At 46.2% G+C, this 17,886-nt stretch overlaps 1 protein-coding gene across 1 annotated transcript in view; it reads left to right on the top strand.

Moving 5' to 3' along the window:
* The window catches only part of LOC311261538 (zinc finger MIZ domain-containing protein 2-like), a 19,659-nt gene extending 1,773 nt beyond the window's left edge, over positions 1-17,886 (top strand). Inside the window, exons 2-21 of the mRNA XM_084360246.1 lie at positions 3,991-4,090; positions 4,171-4,285; positions 4,441-4,649; positions 5,074-5,233; positions 5,471-5,713; positions 6,080-6,239; positions 6,612-6,730; positions 7,055-7,147; positions 7,812-8,001; positions 8,271-8,412; positions 8,621-8,699; positions 8,842-8,973; positions 9,162-9,267; positions 10,590-10,747; positions 11,492-11,559; positions 11,680-11,748; positions 12,252-12,529; positions 13,852-14,024; positions 14,119-14,316; positions 15,315-17,886. Of these exons, the coding sequence (XP_084216372.1) occupies positions 4,041-4,090; positions 4,171-4,285; positions 4,441-4,649; positions 5,074-5,233; positions 5,471-5,713; positions 6,080-6,239; positions 6,612-6,730; positions 7,055-7,147; positions 7,812-8,001; positions 8,271-8,412; positions 8,621-8,699; positions 8,842-8,973; positions 9,162-9,267; positions 10,590-10,747; positions 11,492-11,559; positions 11,680-11,748; positions 12,252-12,529; positions 13,852-14,024; positions 14,119-14,316; positions 15,315-15,422 (2,850 nt within the window). The 5' untranslated portion in view covers positions 3,991-4,040 and the 3' untranslated portion in view covers positions 15,423-17,886. The remainder of the gene's footprint in view (positions 1-3,990; positions 4,091-4,170; positions 4,286-4,440; positions 4,650-5,073; positions 5,234-5,470; positions 5,714-6,079; positions 6,240-6,611; positions 6,731-7,054; positions 7,148-7,811; positions 8,002-8,270; positions 8,413-8,620; positions 8,700-8,841; positions 8,974-9,161; positions 9,268-10,589; positions 10,748-11,491; positions 11,560-11,679; positions 11,749-12,251; positions 12,530-13,851; positions 14,025-14,118; positions 14,317-15,314) is intronic.

The raw sequence follows: 17,886 nt of genomic DNA, 5'->3' as shown, positions 1-17,886 counted from the left end.
ATCTCTCACATTTAGTTTTTCACAAACTGAAGAGTGAAAACAAGCTTTTAGGTTTTCTGCTCCGACTGCATGAAACAATCCAGCTTCTGATTATTGATCTGTTTAATCATTGACTCAGTCTGTGCTGCTGCTGTTCAACAGGTGTGTTAACAGATGTGTGAGCTCAGTGCAATCAAGCTGGTTAATTAGATAGATAAATAAAATAACTGATATGCTGTCACGTCAGGTCACGTCAGGTCACGTCACGTCACGTCACTTCACTTCACTTCAGTCCACTTCAGGAGAGCTTTGGGTCGATCCAGATCAGATGGTCAGGGTCAGGTCGGTGCCTGCTGACCCAGAAGTTTTCGGTGTCGCTTCATCCTGAATGAATAAAAGTAAAGTTGATCTTTGAAGTGACTCTGCTGAGTTTAGTGTTTACAAACAGTTTAAAAACTGAGGAGACAAACAACAACAACATTAAATAACAAAGCAGAACTCAACAGTGAACCACAAACATTACACAGTGTGTAGAAGTGTGTGGTGCGTTCAGGTGTCTGGAGCTGGTGACTCTGGTTCTGTGTGCAGAACTTCTCATGGTTCTGAGATTAAACTGAGTTATTGTTCTTGAGTCGGGATTAGAAAGATGAGACGTCACTTCACTGAGTGTGTGTGTGTGTGTGTGTGTGTGTGTGTGTGTGTGTGTGTGTGTGGCCACTGAACGAGGAACACCTGCAGAGTCCAACACGACGGTTCTGCCATGAGTTTTACAGTTTACTGGAGCTGATAGTGTTCATTCTGCCCTGTGGTTGTTATTGAGGCCATCGTCTCGCGTCGGATCGGACCAACAGAACCAGCTGAGCTTTCTCATCTGTTCTTTCCAACAGTGAGTTGATTTGTACACATTTAAAACTGAAAAAAAAACCCGAATATTTGTAAAACAGAGAGAGAGAGAGACCAGTCGGTGCTTGTGTTCATGTTATAACCTTGTTATATTTATCTTCTCATATCATTCTAGCGTTTTATTCTCCTGGTTCTGTTCTGGTTCTGCCATCGTGTTCAAAATGTTATTGAGAAATCAAGACATTCAGTTCATTACAGAATATTCACGACTTCTTCTGACTGTTGCTGTAATAATCACGTTGGCACAGCAGATTAATTTCATGCTGATGGGACTCTGGTGTGTTTAGTTGATCTATAAATATTTGTTTTTTATATTGAACATGATGAAGTAAAGTTATGCTGCTGGACTGAGACTGAGACAGCTGTCAGCTGCAGCAGGTAACAAGCTCAGGTGGGTCACATGACTCAGGTGTGATCAGCTGTTGGGATTAGAGGCAGGTAACAGCTGGGAGTGTCGACTGCAGCGCGTCGCCTCAGTTTCTTTGTTTCTGATCGTTCACACGATTCTCAGCATGTTGAGACGCGTTCAGCGTTTGTTCTCAACTTCTTCTCATTGTTCAGACTTCTGTGTGGATCCATTACGGTTCTGTTACCTGATGTTGCAGACGGTTTAATACTCAGCAGCTGATTGGATGAACCATCTGTCCCTCACCATCTATCGCCGGCTAACTTCAACCAATCCGATCAGCCGTAGGAGAGTCAGTGGAGAGAAGAGAGAAAAGTCTTTAATGAAATAAACTCCAGTTCTGATAAACTGATGCTTTAGCAGCTACGCTAACCTCTGAAGAAGCCGCCATGTTGTTTTCAAACACTCAGTCACACCTGTAGTTCCTCAGAGGACACTCATTGGTTCAACCACTGTGTCTGTTGTCGGACATAAACACAGAGCTCGAAGCCCGGCCTCGCACACCCAGCCCGGCCTCGCACACCCAGCCCGGCCTCGCACACCCAGCCCGGCCTCGCACATCCAGCCCGGCCTCGCACACCCAGCCCGGCCTCGCACACCCAGCCCGGCCTCGCACATCCAGCCCGGCCTCGCACACCCAGCCCGGCCTCGCACACCCAGCCAGGCCTCGCACACCCAGCCCGGCCTCGCACATCCAGCCCGGCCTCGCACACCCAGCCCGGCCTCGCACATCCAGCCCGGCCTCGCACACCCAGCCCGGCCTCGCACACCCAGCCCGGCCTCGCACACCCAGCCACCGACACAGACGCCATCTTGTTGCAAAAATGAGTGACTTGCTTTAGTGTCCTGATGTCTCTGGTGTTCAACAGTGTTCACTTTTCCTGAACGAAGCTCACTGAGTGTTTCACTGTGTGACTGTGTCGTTCATCTTCATACCAGAGTCCATTCACAAAACTGCTAATTAAATGTGACCTTTATGAGCAGAGCTGCTCGCCCAGTGAGACGGATTCTCCGCCAGTCGTGTTTCTGTCGTCAGTCGTTCTTCAGACACAGATGAAGATTTATTGTTTATTTACCTTTATGTGAATTCAACAAGTGGTTTATTATCGTCAGGCCTAATTAATCACCTGCTGATCAGCCTCATTAATGATTCAACCTGTAGATTTCTGTATTAAAGGAGTCGCTGGTGTGTTTTATGTTTTCCATTTAAATGTTTCTGTTCATGATCGTCTCAATATTATTCAACACATAAACTCAGACAGACGTTTGTTCTGACCACCAGATTTAATTATTTACTGTACACACTGAAATACCCATGAGCCTCAGCGGCTGTTGCCATGCAGTCTGAGTGACTTTAAAATGTTTTATTGTTGAGGATGAGAGTTAAACACGGTCGCCATGGTTACTGACACATGACTTCTCCAACACTGATCCATCATTTTAAAGTTAATGCATTTATTCTTATTTCATTTTTATATACTTTATTTCTGTTCTCGTGTTTCCTCCTCCAGGTTTTTAATGAAAAAATACTTCTTTTAAACATTTACAGCAAAAACACCTGGAACACCTGGAAAAGGCTGGAAACACCTGGAAAACTCAATCGGAGGAGGAAAATCACTGAACGAGTTATTATGTTCTTTGAATTAGTGATTTAAAGAAAAGACAGAGGAAAATTTAAATGCTGAAAAATAAAACTTTAAACAGAGTCTGGCTGCCGGGCCGAGTTTAATAATCCTGATCTGCTGTCCAGCTACACGATGATGATGATGATGATGATGATATGATCTCTGCACTCGTAGCTGTGAGTGTTTTTTGGTTCCTGATGTTCAGCAACAGTGAGACACATCAGGTCCGGTGAGACACATCAGGTCCAGTGAGACACATCAGGTCCAGGAGACACATCAGGTCCGGTGAGACACATCAGGTCCAGGAGACACATCAGGTCCAGGGGCGGGGACGTCCACATGTTTCGCAGTCTGAAGTGTTATCAGTGAATCAAACGGCAGAGTTCTGGTTGTGAGTCAGTTTCATTCAGAGGAAACGTAAATGTCACATTCAGGAGAAGTTGAATCATTTGCAGCAGTGAGTCACCGGAGCTGCTGCTGAACCACTGAATCAATAAATGAGTTATTACTTGTTCTGGTTCTGGTCTGGAAGCAGATCATCTGACTTCATCTGTTCAGGTTTTCTGCTTTGATAAAAATACAGTAACCGTTTTATAACAGAGTTTATTTACTTTTACAAGTTGATTTTTATTCAAGCGTAGTTCTGTTTGTTGTTAAAACCGGTTCTCGGATCTTCTCTCTGTTCATTTGACCAGCAGAACGTCTCAGATGATTCTGGATCCTGCCGGATAAGATCCATGTTTACATCTGAGGCTGAAACCATTAGTTGATTCTCACATGATGTCAAATATTAAAGGAGACGCGTTCTGCTCATCTTCAGGTTCATGCTTGGTGGTTGTGTTCATGCAAAGGTGGAGATTTGAGCTGATCGTCCTGCAAGGCATTGTGGGTATTTAAATCTTAATGTAACAAAAGAGTAAAAGGCGGCAAAATCTTCATCATTCAGAGTGAAGTCTGGTTCAGATCAAATAAAAACAGTCTGATTTATTTCTTATTGTTCACCGTTGTTGAGGCAACGAGGCTGATGGGAAATGTAGTTTGTAACAGAGTTTATATCACCTGTCTCTCTCTCTCCAGGAGTTTGTCTGTCTGTCTGATTGGACCCCGGTGGGCCAGCCCCCCCCACCATGAACCCTCTGAACCAGATGAAGGCTGGACTGGCCAACAACCCACACAGGTACGTCCGTCTCTAAATACTGTCTCACTTCCTGTCTGTGGCTCTCAGCTCATTGGTTCCTCCTCTTTGTGTGTCTGCAGTGAGGGTTCGTACCCCTACGACCCCTCCAGCTGGCAGCAGCCCACCAATCAGCCCACAGGATCCCTCTCCGTGGTAACCACTGTGTGGGGAGTGACCAATCCCTCGGCCAGCCAGGTATGACATCACCAAACAGGAAGTGAATAATTCCTTGTTATGAATCACTTCAGACTCTTGTTGTTTATTTTCTTCTTCACTGTTAATTTTAATGTTATCACACACGGATGCATTTTAATCTCTTTATTAAACGTGAGTGGTTCTGTGTCCGTCAGGGTCTGGGTGGAGGGGTGATGGGTCCCGGAGCCAACCCAGGCGGGGGGCCCATGATGCAGGGCCCTGGAGGTCCGGGCATGGCCGGAGGACCAGGAGGCTACATGGGCCAGCAGGGCTACGGAGAGCCCAGCAAAGGCTACATGAACCAGGGAATGTACGGCCGGACGAGTGGGGGGTACGCTGGAGGACCGGGGGGATACACCGGGAGGTGGGTGTTTGTTTGTTTGTTTATTATCAGCAATATTTTATTTTCCATCACTAAGATGCAAACAACATCATCAAAAATAAAGATAAGATGATGATTGTGTTGTACCAATTGTATTTATAGTATCCTAAAAGAAGACAATATGTCGGTGATGTGTAAAGGTGCGTTCACACCGGACCTTTTATTTTTGTCGCTGGCGACAAGTTTACATATTAAGTCAATGCAAACGAGCGACTGAGCGGTTAATCGCAGCAGTGAAAGTTCTTTCTGTGGAGCTGTTGGCCGTGTTTTCCTGTTAGTTGGTACCAAATTATGTATCAGAAATAAAATGGAGTTAAAGAAAGTGTTCTCAGTTCATCTGACAGGGCCGCAAAATCAGCTGAAGTCACCAGATTAAATCCTGACCTTCACCTGTGTCCGTCCTCAGTTACCCGTCCAACCCCGGAGGCTCCAGAGGGTCAGCTGACTTCACTCAGGCTGCTGCCGCCGCCGCCGTCGCTGCTGCTGCTGCCACGGCAACCGCCACCGCTACTGCAACCGTCGCCGCCATCCAGGAGAAACAAAACCAGGAAATGAACTATGGACAGGTGAGGAGGGGCGGGGTCAGAGACACTCCTGCTGCTGATTGGTCAATCAGCTGTCACCTGAGCTGCAGGTCATGTTGAAGTCACAACTGCACGACACAACTCATCCTAATTCTGAATGTGTGTGTGTGTGTGTGTGTGTGTGTGGTGTGTGTGGTGTGTGTGGTGTGTGTAGTGTGTTGTGTGATGGTGTTTCAGTCAGCACCATGTTAACACATTATTTATCTGTGTGTGTGTCAGATGGGAGGTCCAGCCTATAACAACCAGTTCATGGCCCACTCGGGCCCCCGCGGCCCCCCTGGCATGGCTCCTGGAGGTATGGGTCCTGGTCCAGGACCTACACGAGGCCCTCCCTCAATGGGCCACATGTACGGACCTGGAGGCGGCCCCCAGAGGGTCCCTCAGCACCCAAACTACGGACCTGGACCACAGCAGGGCCACCTGAGGCCCCCACAGGGTCTCAAACGGCCGTACAGCTCTGAGGTGAGTCAGGAGGTCTGAACACATGAATCAGGCTCAGTCATCGTCTCCTCCTGATGATATAAAGTCAGGCTCAGTCATCGTCTCCTCCTGATGATATAAAGTCAGGTGAAGTCTCGTAGTCCACAGAACATTTCTGGAGCTTCACAGTGAAACAGAGTTGCAGCGTTCTGCTGAACAGCTGAAGCAGCTGGAGATGATTGAAACATCAGATGTCTCCATGCAGCTCGTCTGCTGTGATCTCAGTCTGCTGATCTGAGGAGATGTTACAGCTACAGCGTTGTTTCACATCAAATCAAGACATAAAAACTGGATTTTAGTTTTTTTGGCTGAACTGTTCCTTTAATGTACTTCCTTTTCATTCCCCAGTCATTCCCAGGAATGTCTCAGCAGTACGGCGTCCCAGTCGGCTCCAGTGTGAACGTGATGTCGGGTCCTGGCGGTGCCGGCGGTTCAATTCCAGGTTCGGGTGGAGGCGGTCACGCCGGCCCCGGCCCGTACTCTGGCCCCAGCATGCAGTACCATCCAGGTGAGACGTCTGCAGGTTTTCAGTCACATTCAGTTCAAAAAAACTTTTATTAGAAAATCAGTCTTACTTTTAACAACAGACTCATCAGTCGCTAATAAAATGATAAAGAAAAAAGTAGCACATGACAGCAGTAAAAACTATGAGTGTAAACAGGACGTAAAACAATTTAGTTTTAAAGAAGAGAACGAAACCAACATGTACACCTGATCAAAGTTTAATAAAGACAGTCCAAAGTGTAGTTTTTCTCTTGTTCTCGGTGGGACTCGGTTTCTTTAGTGCAGCTCAGCACAAAGACTGGAAGCAGGTGGAAACTGTTAGCCCAGCTCAGTCTCAAGAGGATATTTTCCATCTTTTCTTTCCGACTCCCTGCAGGTCCTGGAGGTCCAGGCCCCGCCCCACAACGCTCCGGCTCCTCCCCCTCCTATCAGAGCCATAAAATGCCCCTCCCACAGTATCCCCCCTCTGGACCCCCAAACTCACAGTACTACAAGGTGAGGAGCGTTCACCTGTTCACAGTCACACTGTTCACAGCTGGTATTAACACCCGTCCACTTGCTTCACTGTAACCACAACATCACCAGACTCCCTTTCCAAATGTAGTGATTTTAAGAGTTGTTGAGTTGGAGACACTTTATAAACTGTGTGAAACTCTGTCTCTGACTGATTCTGACTGATTTGTTCCTTCTTGTAAATTCAGCAAATGTTCTGCATGAACTTCTTTCTGTCTTTGAGTAGAAACATGGAGTCTGTTTGTCTCAGCGATGGACGGGTTACAGTGAAGTTAAACATCTTTGTGTGTTTGTGTTTTTGTGCAGCAGGAACAGTTTAATGGTCAGGGTGGAGGTTTAAACACTCTGACAACAGGGGGCGCTGCTGGTGTCTACAACTCCTTTAACCAGCCGTCTGGGGTAAGATGGTGTGTGTGTGTGTGTGTGTGTGTGTGTGTGTGTGTGTGTGTGTGTGTGTGTGTGTGTGTGTGTGTGTGTGTGTGTGTGTGTGTGTGTGTGTGTGTGTGTGTGTGTGTGTGTGTGTGTGTGTGTGCGCTTTACATAAGTATTTCCATGTTCTGCTACTTCATTCTTGTACTGCACAACATCTGTCTGGTATTTCACAGACGTCTTTCACATTGAAATACTTCTTACATGTTAACGTGTGACGATGCTTCTCATGATTATTCTGACGCACACACGTCACAGACTGATCATAACTGTGCATGTAGCGAGCATGAATTATGACTTCTGTCACGGTGACACATACGAGCTGAAGCACCACTAATTGCTCAGTCTGCAGGTTTTAACTCGCATATTTCAGCTCGCCGTCAGTGTGAAATGTTTAAATCAGTCTTGCAAACTGATTTGTTCAGCTTCTGTTAAACCTCCCACACCAGGACATCAGATTACAAGCAGACAAGTTTGAGCCACAGCTCAGTCAGAGATGTAACTTCAAGTCAGAGGTACTGAGCGTTTCTGACAGCTGAGCCGATGTTTTAAAGGAACAGTTCCCTCATTATTGGCTCCAAACAGCCCATCAGAATGAGTTAAACGACTAAATACTCGACTGTCTCTCTCTCAGCCTGGTCGAGGGTTGCCAGGTTACCCCTCCTCGCCGGTTCCTGGAAACCCGACCCCTCCCATCACCCCCAGCAGCTCCATGGCCCCGCCCTACATGTCGCCCGGCAACAGTGACGTCAAGCCGCCGCCCTCTTCCTTCCTGCCTGACATCAAACCCAACATGGCGGGCCTGCCCCCCCCTCCACCTACAGGTACACACACACACACACACACTTTTTGACACTTATATTATAATCGTGTTTTTTTATTAAGTCTGTCAGTAAAATAATCACATCCTGAGTGATGAGGTCAGAGTCATCGACCGTGTGTTTGAATCTGCATCATGATTAACATGAACCGTCTCCTGCTGTGACCTTTGATTTTCTTCTTCATCTGATGACAGTCAGTATTAGTTTCTGTGTCAGTGGTGATGTCACAGGAAGTGTGCAGCTGTCTGACTGTTTTGACTTCCTGTTGACAGGTAACCCTAGCGACGACCTGCGGCTGACCTTCCCGGTGCGTGACGGTGTGGTCCTAGAGCCCTTCAGATTAGAGCACAACCTGGCTGTGAGCAACCACGTCTTCCAGCTGAGAGACTCCGTCTACAAAACACTCATCATGAGGTGAACACACACACACACACACACACACACACACACACACACAGACACACACACACACCTGCAGCTAACTGAAAAACTCCGGGTGAATAAACAGCTGTTAGATTTGTGTTTGTTTTCAACAATCAATGACTATTTCTGTGTGTGTGTGTGTGTGTGTGTGTGTGTGTGTGTGTGTGTGTGTGTGTGTGTGTGTGTGTGTGTGTGTCAGACCGGACCTGGAGCTCCAGTTTAAGTGTTACCACCACGAGGATCGACAGATGAACACTAACTGGCCCGCCTCCGTCCAGGTGAGACCTTCATCCTCCTCGTCTTTATCTCAACGCTTCATAAAATCTGTTGAATATTTCTGTTCTGAGGAGTTTTGTTCTGTTGATTTACCTGCCCCCCCCCCACCTCCTCCTCCTCCTCCTCCTCCTCCTTCCTCCTCAGGTGAGTGTGAATGCGACTCCTCTCACCATTGAGCGAGGTGACAACAAAACTTCCCATAAACCTTTGTACCTGAAGCAAGTCTGTCAACCGGGCAGGAACACCATCCAGATCACTGTGACGGCCTGCTGCTGTGTAAGCACACACACACACACACACACACACACACACACACACACACACACTAGATTGATCTCTACAGAACAGACGGATCACAACATGACAAACTTCAGCCTGTGTTTGGTTTATGTGTTCAGAAATTTTAAATCTATAAAGTGTGTGTGTGTGTGTGTGTGTGTGTGTGTGTGTGTGTGTGTGTTTAGTCTCACCTGTTTGTCCTCCAGCTGGTTCACCGTCCGTCGGTGCGGTCGGTGCTGCAGGGTCTGATGAAGAAGAGGCTGCTGCCTGCAGAGCACTGTGTCACCAAGAGTGAGTCACTCATTAAAGGAGCAGTCCGCTTTAAAAACAGGCTCATTTCATTTCCTACAGCAGATCAGATGCTTCTCTTCATTTTAACAGCTCATCCACTCTGACTGTTGTTGCTCACTCTTATCGCTTCTTTTTTATATTTAATGAGAAAAAAACGATTTAACAACCAATCTTGCTTTTTCAGTTTGTCCTGTTCGTAAACTAACTTTGTTCAGTTCTTAGTTGTCTTGAACAAATCGTGTTAAGACAAAACAGTAGAAGTAAAACTAGTTAATTAGAAGAGTAAAATAATAATGAACTAAAACTATGAAAAGTAGTGTTGACTATGATAATTTCATGATACTATGATATTTGTACAATAATGCTGAAAAAGCTAAAACAGATAATAATTAAACAACACACACAAAGCTTGATGATAAAACTCGTTTAAAGAAACTGCAGTGACGCTGAGCTGCATCAGCGGCTCTAAAGTTAAATAATGCTGATATATATTCAGGAGCGGCCGATTGGCAGATATGCAGACGTCAGCTGTCTGATGTGATCCGATATGAAAACCAGGCAGAAGAAGTTGCTTGGAGTAATTTATAATTATTAATTTCCCAGTGAAGTTTCTGTCTGAGTGCACTGACGATAAAGTTTATAGTTACAGAAGCAGTTCAGAGAAGAAACACAGATTTTTAATATTTACTGTACTAATGAGGTGATAATACAGTGAATCAGTGAATAAACCAGCCGCTCTCAGAGGAGAGTAAGGTCCCAGAACACTGTTTGAAGCTAGAAAGGTGGCAGGGTCCGCCACATATAAACAAAGTAAAAACAGTATGAACTGTGTTGTCCTTTAAGGTCAGTTTGTTTATTCAGATTTTCTGCAGGAAAACTACAGCGTGCTCCTTTAACTGTAACCTGCCGCCATCACGTGTTCGATGAGCTCGTCTCATAATAATGATGAATAATCTCAACTGCAGAAAAATGTGTTAATGTAAATATTCTGTGTATATCTGAACATCAGCAGGATATATGATATATTTATACTTCCTAATGCTGGTTCTGACATGGGCCCGGTATCAGTTGGTCTCTTTCTGATTAGATCTGAGAAAAGTTCAGTAAGTTCTGATGATTTTAGTAATGAGGTATTTCACAAGCAGCTCTGGTGTTTCATCTCAAAACCCTCAAATCTCTGTGACTGTTTAATGTAAATTATATATAATGTGACATGTTGGTAGCTGAACAATCAGCTGACTCATCATTAATAATGTAGTTTGAAGACGGTCTTTGCTTCGGTCCGTCTCATATTTCCTCCTCTCGGACTCGTCTGTCTCTAGTAAAGAGGAACTTCAGCAGCGGTTCCATCCCCGGGACCCCCGGGTTAAACGGAGAGGACGGCGTGGAGCAGACCGCCATCCGAGTCTCGTTAAAATGTCCGATCACTTTCCGCCGCATCCAGCTGCCCGCCAGAGGCCACGACTGCCGACACATACAGGTGAGAGCCAATCAGAGCACAGCACACGGTGATGTCACATAGAACAAATGAAATAAATATGCTTTGATCATAATCCAAAGTAATCTGTCTGTCTCTCTGTCTCTCTGTCTGTCTGTCTCTCTGTCTCTCTGTCTGTCCCTCTGTCCCTCTGTCTGTCTCTCTGTCTCTCTGTCTGTCCCTCTGTCCCTCTGTCTCTCTGTCTGTCTCTCTGTCTGTCCGTCTGTCTGTCTGTCTCTCTGTCTGTCCCTCTGTCTGTCTGTCTCTCTGTCCCTCTGTCTGTCTCTCTGTCTGTCCATCTGTCTGTCTGTCTCTCTGTCTGTCCCTCTGTCTGTCTGTCTCTCTGTCCCTCTGTCTCTCTGTCCCTCTGTCTGTCTCTCTGTCTGTCCCTCTGTCTCTCTGTCTCTCTGTCTGTCCCTCTGTCTGTCTCTCTGTCTCTCTGTCTGTCCCTCTGTCCCTCTGTCTCTCTGTCTGTCTCTCTGTCTGTCTGTCTCTCTGTCTGTCTCTCTGTCCCTCTGTCTCTCTGTCCCTCTGTCTGTCTCTCTGTCTGTCCCTCTGTCCCTCTGTCTCTCTGTCCCTCTGTCTGTCTGTCTGTCTGTCTCTCTGTCTGTCTCTCTGTCCCTCTGTCTGTCTGTCTGTCTGTCTGTCTCTCTGTCTGTCTGTCTGTCTCTCTGTCCCTCTGTCTGTCTCTCTGTCTGTCTGTCCCTCTGTCTCTCTGTCTGTCCCTCTGTCTCTCTGTCTCTGCAGTGTTTTGATCTGGAGTCGTACCTGCAGCTCAACTGTGAGAGAGGAACATGGAGATGTCCTGTGTGCAAGTAGGTCACACACACACACACACACACACACTCAGGCATTTAAACTAAACTACACACATGTCTTGTCTCCATTATAACCTGTGTATGTGTGTGTGTGTGTGTGTGTGTGTGTGCGTGCAGTAAAACAGCGCTGTTGGAGGGTCTGGAGGTGGATCAGTACATGTTGGGGATCCTCATCTACGTTCAGAAGTAAGAAACTCAAATCTTCTCCTGGTGGTCTGTTGTCTTTGGCTGGTCACAGGTCTGTTCAGTCACACAGCATCAGCGACACACTCTTCCTGCACACGCTGGCTTCCCCACGTCCAACAGCACAGTCACCACAGCTAGCTTAGCGTTAGCCTGCAGCTGGTTCAGCGTTAAATCAAACCAACGATCTGTTGGGGGGCCGTCAGAGCTGAAAATAAAAATGTTTACATCAAAATTCAAATGGATTTGTAGATTTGCAGAGTCGTGACTCCTCTGGTTCTAGTGTGGTGACTTTCTGTCGTTCGCTCCGTCTCCTCACGGTGAGAAGGTTCTGGTTTAAATCCACCGTGTGTGGACTGGACTGTGGCCTGAAGTCAAACTGACTCATCTGGTTGCAGTCAGATAATAAAATGAAACCTGAAAAAACAACTAATAGTTGACCTCTGTGGCTCTGCATTATTAAATGTTTTCCTCCTCCTCCTCCTCCTCCTCCTCCTCCTCTTCAGTTCGGAGTACGAGGAGATCACCATCGACCCGGTGTGCAGCTGGAAGCCGGTCCCTGTGAAGCCTGACATCCATGTGAAGGAGGAGTCTGACGGTCCGGTGTTGAAGCGTTGCCGGACGCTCAGCCCGAGTCACATGGTCCTGCCCAGCGTTATGGAGATGATTGCATCACTAGGCCCCGCCCCTTCCTCTGCCGCCTCCTCCTCCCCGATGCCCTACTCCTCCCTGCCTACAGGGGGCGGCAGCAACAGCGGCAACACGCCGGACTACCCCGGAGCAGGTACGCAGAGTTACCAACAAACTCCCCCCGCTGATGACTCCCACTGAGACGTGTTGTGTGACAGGTTTTCACAAATGTGATGTTTGAATATGAAAATGAGGCGATCTAAGTAATTAAGTAATTTTAAGTAATTAAGTAATTTTCATGAAACATGTGAACATCAGATAAATCCAGGTTCAAACTTCTTGTTTCATGTTTTATGTTTTCTCTTTTTATCAAAACTAAATCAGAAAATATCAGCAAACATTAAAAAACCTGTTTGCTTCTTTTTTCCCTTTTTTCAAACATTTTTGATTAAAGCTGCAACAATTAGTTGATAATGGATGAATTGTTGTAATGAAGCAGTTTTAATGTCAAACATTAAAACATTAAATTTATAAACTAATCAATAAACCGTGAAAATGATCAGCAGATTGATATTACTCAATAATGACAATAATCGTTAGTTGAAGCCTTATTTTGGATGAAAAAACGGTGAATATGAGATTTTAACTCTCAGATATCAACATCAAACTGACATTACAGGTTCAATATGTCAGAATCTGAGATGAAACATGAACACGTTTACTAAAATCATCATGTGGAGGAATAACATGATGTCTGCGTGTTGTGTTAGCATGCTAACCAGCTAGCTTCGGCCCGTCCTAGTGATGTAAACACCAACACTTGGCTAGCTGCATGGCTAACTGGGCTACAGCTAGCAGCAGTTAGATGTTTAATACGCTGCCCTGTGTGCTTTTAATATGAATTTGATAGAAAGCTGATTTTTACATATTGCACCTTTTTTAGACCTTTTGAATATTTAATGTTTAAATATGCAGATGAGGCACTTTCTAATTGAATATGCAGTATTTTTTATAATAAACAATTCAGTGTGTTGTTTTCTTTCCGCTCGCAGAACTGAATGTGTTGACGTGTCTCAGCTGCAGTAAATCAATCATTTAAAAACAACAAAACAAACATCCATTAACCACGAAAGGATCGATCGTTGATTCGTCTAATGATCGATGACATCGTGGCGTCTTCCTGCTGAACGAGCAGCTGATGAAAGGTTAGCGCAGGCTGATGTGAAGCTCTGAGCGGAGCGGCCAGGATGTTTCCTGTCTGCTGAAACTCTTCATGACTTTTATGAATCAAACATCAGAGCAGCTCATGTGTTCACGCTGCAGAATAACCCTTTAACCTGCACAGCTGATCGGAGCCACGTGTGACACACGCACACTAAATGTTCCTCGTCCTGCAGCTGGAGTCCATCAGAAATCAATAACCGTCTCATATCTTGGTGTATTGATCGGTGTATTGATCGGTGCGTGTCTCCTCAGCTCCGTCCTATCCCACTCAGTCTGCCGGCTTCTCAGACTTCAGCGGCCCCGGGACCCCGGGGGTCGGGGGGGACTTCTCCTCCCCCGGACCTCCCCCTCTCTCCTACCAGTCTGAGCTCTCCAGTGCCCTCCTCACCCCCGACAAACCCCCCCCTCACCCGCTGGCTGGACAGGTAACATCTTCATCATCGTCTGCATCATTTTTTATCAGTGAAGACCACTTGGTTAAACTTCTTCCTCTTCTCTTCTCTCCTCTTCCTCTCTCAGATGTCGGTCTCAGGCCGCCTGGACTCCACTTCCCATGGTGCTCCTCTCTCCCAGCAGCAGTCGCAGGGTCTCCATGGAAACTCCCAACTTGGGGGCGGCAACCAGATGATGCAGCGTAGCAACCAGAATCCCCGTCTCCAAGGCGACGGCTCCTTCAATCTTGGGGGGTCTGCGGAGGTTCCAGAACCGACTCTGGACGTGAGTTTAAACCAGAACCAGTAGAACCAGGAGAACTGACATGAGTGCTGATTGTTGATCACATTGACTCTGGTTATGTCACCGACATCAGTGACGATAAAGTTTGCTGTAGTTCTAATAATTCTCTGGATGTCCACACATCATGCAGACCCGCCATCGCATTCTGACATCAGAGTCCGTTTGTTACTCTGAAGTACACAAAGATGGAGACGTCTCGTGAGTCGGACCTCCTGCGGCTCGGTCAAGTTCAACAGCAACACGCCAACGAGTGTTGAGCAAAAACTAAAGAAGAGTCGGACCTCTCGTGTCAGATTTGTTCCGCTCGCTGCGCGTAGATGATGATGAGAACCACGTTCATGCTCCGACCCAACATTCCTCTGCATGAAACTCTCTGAACACGAGGTCCAAAGCAGAGCGACATCACATAAAATACACATTTATATATTGTCAGGTCAGACTGTGGTCTGAACCGAGCCCTCAGGCTGAGCTATTAAAGAGATTAGTATTGATGAGCGGATGGTTCTGGTCAAAGACTCCTCTGAGCTCCCAAATATTATTTCTCTAAATGATTCACAGCCATGATGGCGTCTGCCGAACTGATCCGACCCAAGAGTACCGAGTACTCATAATGTAGAAATGACTTCTGAGCTGTCCTGGATCAGAACGTCAATATGAGCTGGTTCTCCAAAACTTTGATGAAGGTTGGCCGGTCTGCATCACGTCCTCTTCAGAATCTGTTCTGATTCTGCTCCTGTTGATCTGCAGTGACAGAAAGTAACTAAGTAGATTTCAGAGTACTGTAGTTTTGAGGTTCTTGTCCATCAGCTGGACGTCGGGAACAGAATCTGAACACAAACGGTTCTTCTTACTGTTCGGTAACATTTCCTGCCTTCAGACGAAGTGTCTCATTCGATCATGATGTCATCAGTGACCCAACACACCAACCAATCAGAGCGTCGGACAGAGAAGTGACTTAACTCGTCTGTTTGTCTCTGCAGCTGCTTCCTGAGTTGACCAACCCAGACGAGTTGCTGTCGTACCTCGGACCTCCGGACCTCCCGAACAACAACAACGACGACTTGCTGTCGCTGTTCGAGAACAACTGAACACACACACACACACACACACACACTCTCTCACACACACACACACACACACAGCAGAATAAGACTTTACTGTAAGATATGAACTCTTCTCTCCCGCCAACATGACGGGCGGTCCAACATGGCCGCCGCCGTCTGCACAGGACGGAGCGGACGATTTAAAAAAACAACTTTTAAATATGAAAGTCTTTGATGTGACGATGAACTCGATGGTGACTTTATTTTATTGTTTTTTATTCTCAAACTGTATTTTGATGCTTCATCCTTCATTCCCCGTCGACAAACTTCAAACTGTTTCAAGTGACGACCACGCTGCTGCTTCAACTACACACACACACACACACACACACACACACACACACACACTCTGTGGACGTGCAGCAGTAAACGTGCTGTGTAGTTTTTGAGCGGTGTGGTCCTTTAAAGCCACAGTGTTTCTGCTCTGAATGAGTTTTAATGTGATGCTATAAAAGGAGGAAGATGAGCTTTAAAGGAGCAGTCCGTCTGTTTTTACAGACATGTTGTCTTTGTTTTTCACCTGAGATCAGAAGGTTTACATTCAGCCGCAGCGTCGGGGCATCGTGACGAGTGAGTCAGAAGATGTTTGTTTCTGATGTTCTGATGTTTTTCTTTCACGTGACCGAACAGAATCATTTTAAACCGTCTGATCGGATCAATGTGAGAAGATCCATCACCTGCAGACACGTCAGTGTTTCAGGATCGTTGATGGTCGACAGCAGGAAACAATCATTCGTCTTTTCGTCTGTGAAACGCCAACAGAGTGAAAAAATGTTTGACATCCAGGTTTGTCAGAGTTGAATGTGACGTCTTCAAATGTTCAAACAGTCTAAACCCCAAAGATGAGTGAGACGTTGAGGAAACTGGAAACAGAATTCAGACATTTTTTCACTATTTTTGCTCGAAAAATGAACCGACTTGTAGTTTGTCTCCTCGCTGCTGTGCACGATAAACCACCAGAGACAGACGGGTCAGAACCTGTCTGAAGGAAAAGTTTGTAATATTTTGTGAGCAAACTGTTTTTATTCTTCTCCAGGTGTTTTTGAGTCACCAGGAGGAACAACAGAGTCAGTCAGAGCAGGAGGACCAGCACAGATGTGATCCTCGTTCAGTGTTGCACATGTGAACATGAAACCTGGAGGATCTTGTGTCCTGAAAACACCTGATCCAGGTTTCTGAACAGTTTGTTGGTGAGAAATGAAGAAGCAGAAACCTTAAAGGAACAATTCACACAAACCCAGTCATCGTCTCCTCCTGATGATATAAAGTCAGGCTCAGCCATCATCTCCTCCTGATGATATAAAGTCAGGCTCAGTCATCATCTCCTCCTGATGATATAAAGTCAGGCTCAGCCATCATCTCCTCCTGATGATATAAAGTCAGGCTCAGCCATCATCTCCTCCTGATGATATAAAGTCAGGCTCAGTCATCGTCTCCTCCTGATGATATAAAGTCAGGTGAAGTCTCGTAGTCCACAGAACATTTCTGGAGCTTCACAGTAAAACAGAGTTGCAGCGTTCTGCTGAACACCTGAAGCAGCTGGAGATGATTCAAACATCAGATGTCTCCATGCAGCTCGTCTGCTGTGATCACAGAGATCACAACCTGATCTGAGGAGACCAGATTTAACCCTTCATTAACATGAAGTCTTCACTGGAGCTGCTGAGCTAACAGTGTTAGCATGCAACCCCGTCTGAACTTTTTTGGGTGAACTGTTCCTTTAACACGCTGCTGATCACATGTTCACAGAGCTGAATAACAGGTTTCTCATGTTGAGTCTAAACATCCTGAGCCAGATGAAACCAGGAAACACTGAATCCAGTCTGAGCTCACAGCGTGTTGATTATTTTCCTGATCGATCAACGGTCTGAAGTCTGATCAGCTCGTCTGTCCGGCTGCTCTGACGTGTCATGAAGCGGTCAGCTGGTGTTGGAGGACGTGTGGCTGAGTGTAAACCAGAGTTCATGAACTCGTCTGTGTTTTTCTCAGATTTGAGACGCTTTGATCTGAAGAAGTGTAAATGGGGCCAAAACTGTTTTTGTAACGGTGTCACTTTAATCTCAGCTCCGGAGCTTTTCTACCAGGAGGGTCGTCGTCGACTCGCTCCCTCTGAGAGCAGCGGCGGCGCTCAGGGCAGCTGTTCAGACAGACGTGACAGAAGAATCAGTCGTGAGTCGTTGAGAAAGTTGCTGCTATTGTCTCAAACTGTTGCCCTGAGATCAGTCAGTCTGTGTGGTGACGACAGAGGGTCCATCTTCATCCTCCTCCTCCTCATTACTCTGTATGTTGTAAAGTGACTAGAGTCCAGACAGTTGTGTCGTCTCCATGTCCCAGTGAGTCCGCTGGAAGAATCAAACTGTACATGATCACACTGTATGATTCAGTAATGATGCTAATAACAATAATAATAATAACCTTTGTAATTTAATAAACACACTGGAAAGACACA

This window comes from Pagrus pagrus (assembly GCF_965226575.1).
Source record: "Pagrus pagrus genome assembly, chromosome: 8".
In the NCBI taxonomy this organism is placed as follows: Eukaryota; Metazoa; Chordata; class Actinopteri; order Spariformes; family Sparidae; genus Pagrus; species Pagrus pagrus.
The sequence above is the reverse complement of the archived record's forward strand: the minus strand, read 5'-3'. Positions and strand labels throughout refer to the sequence as shown.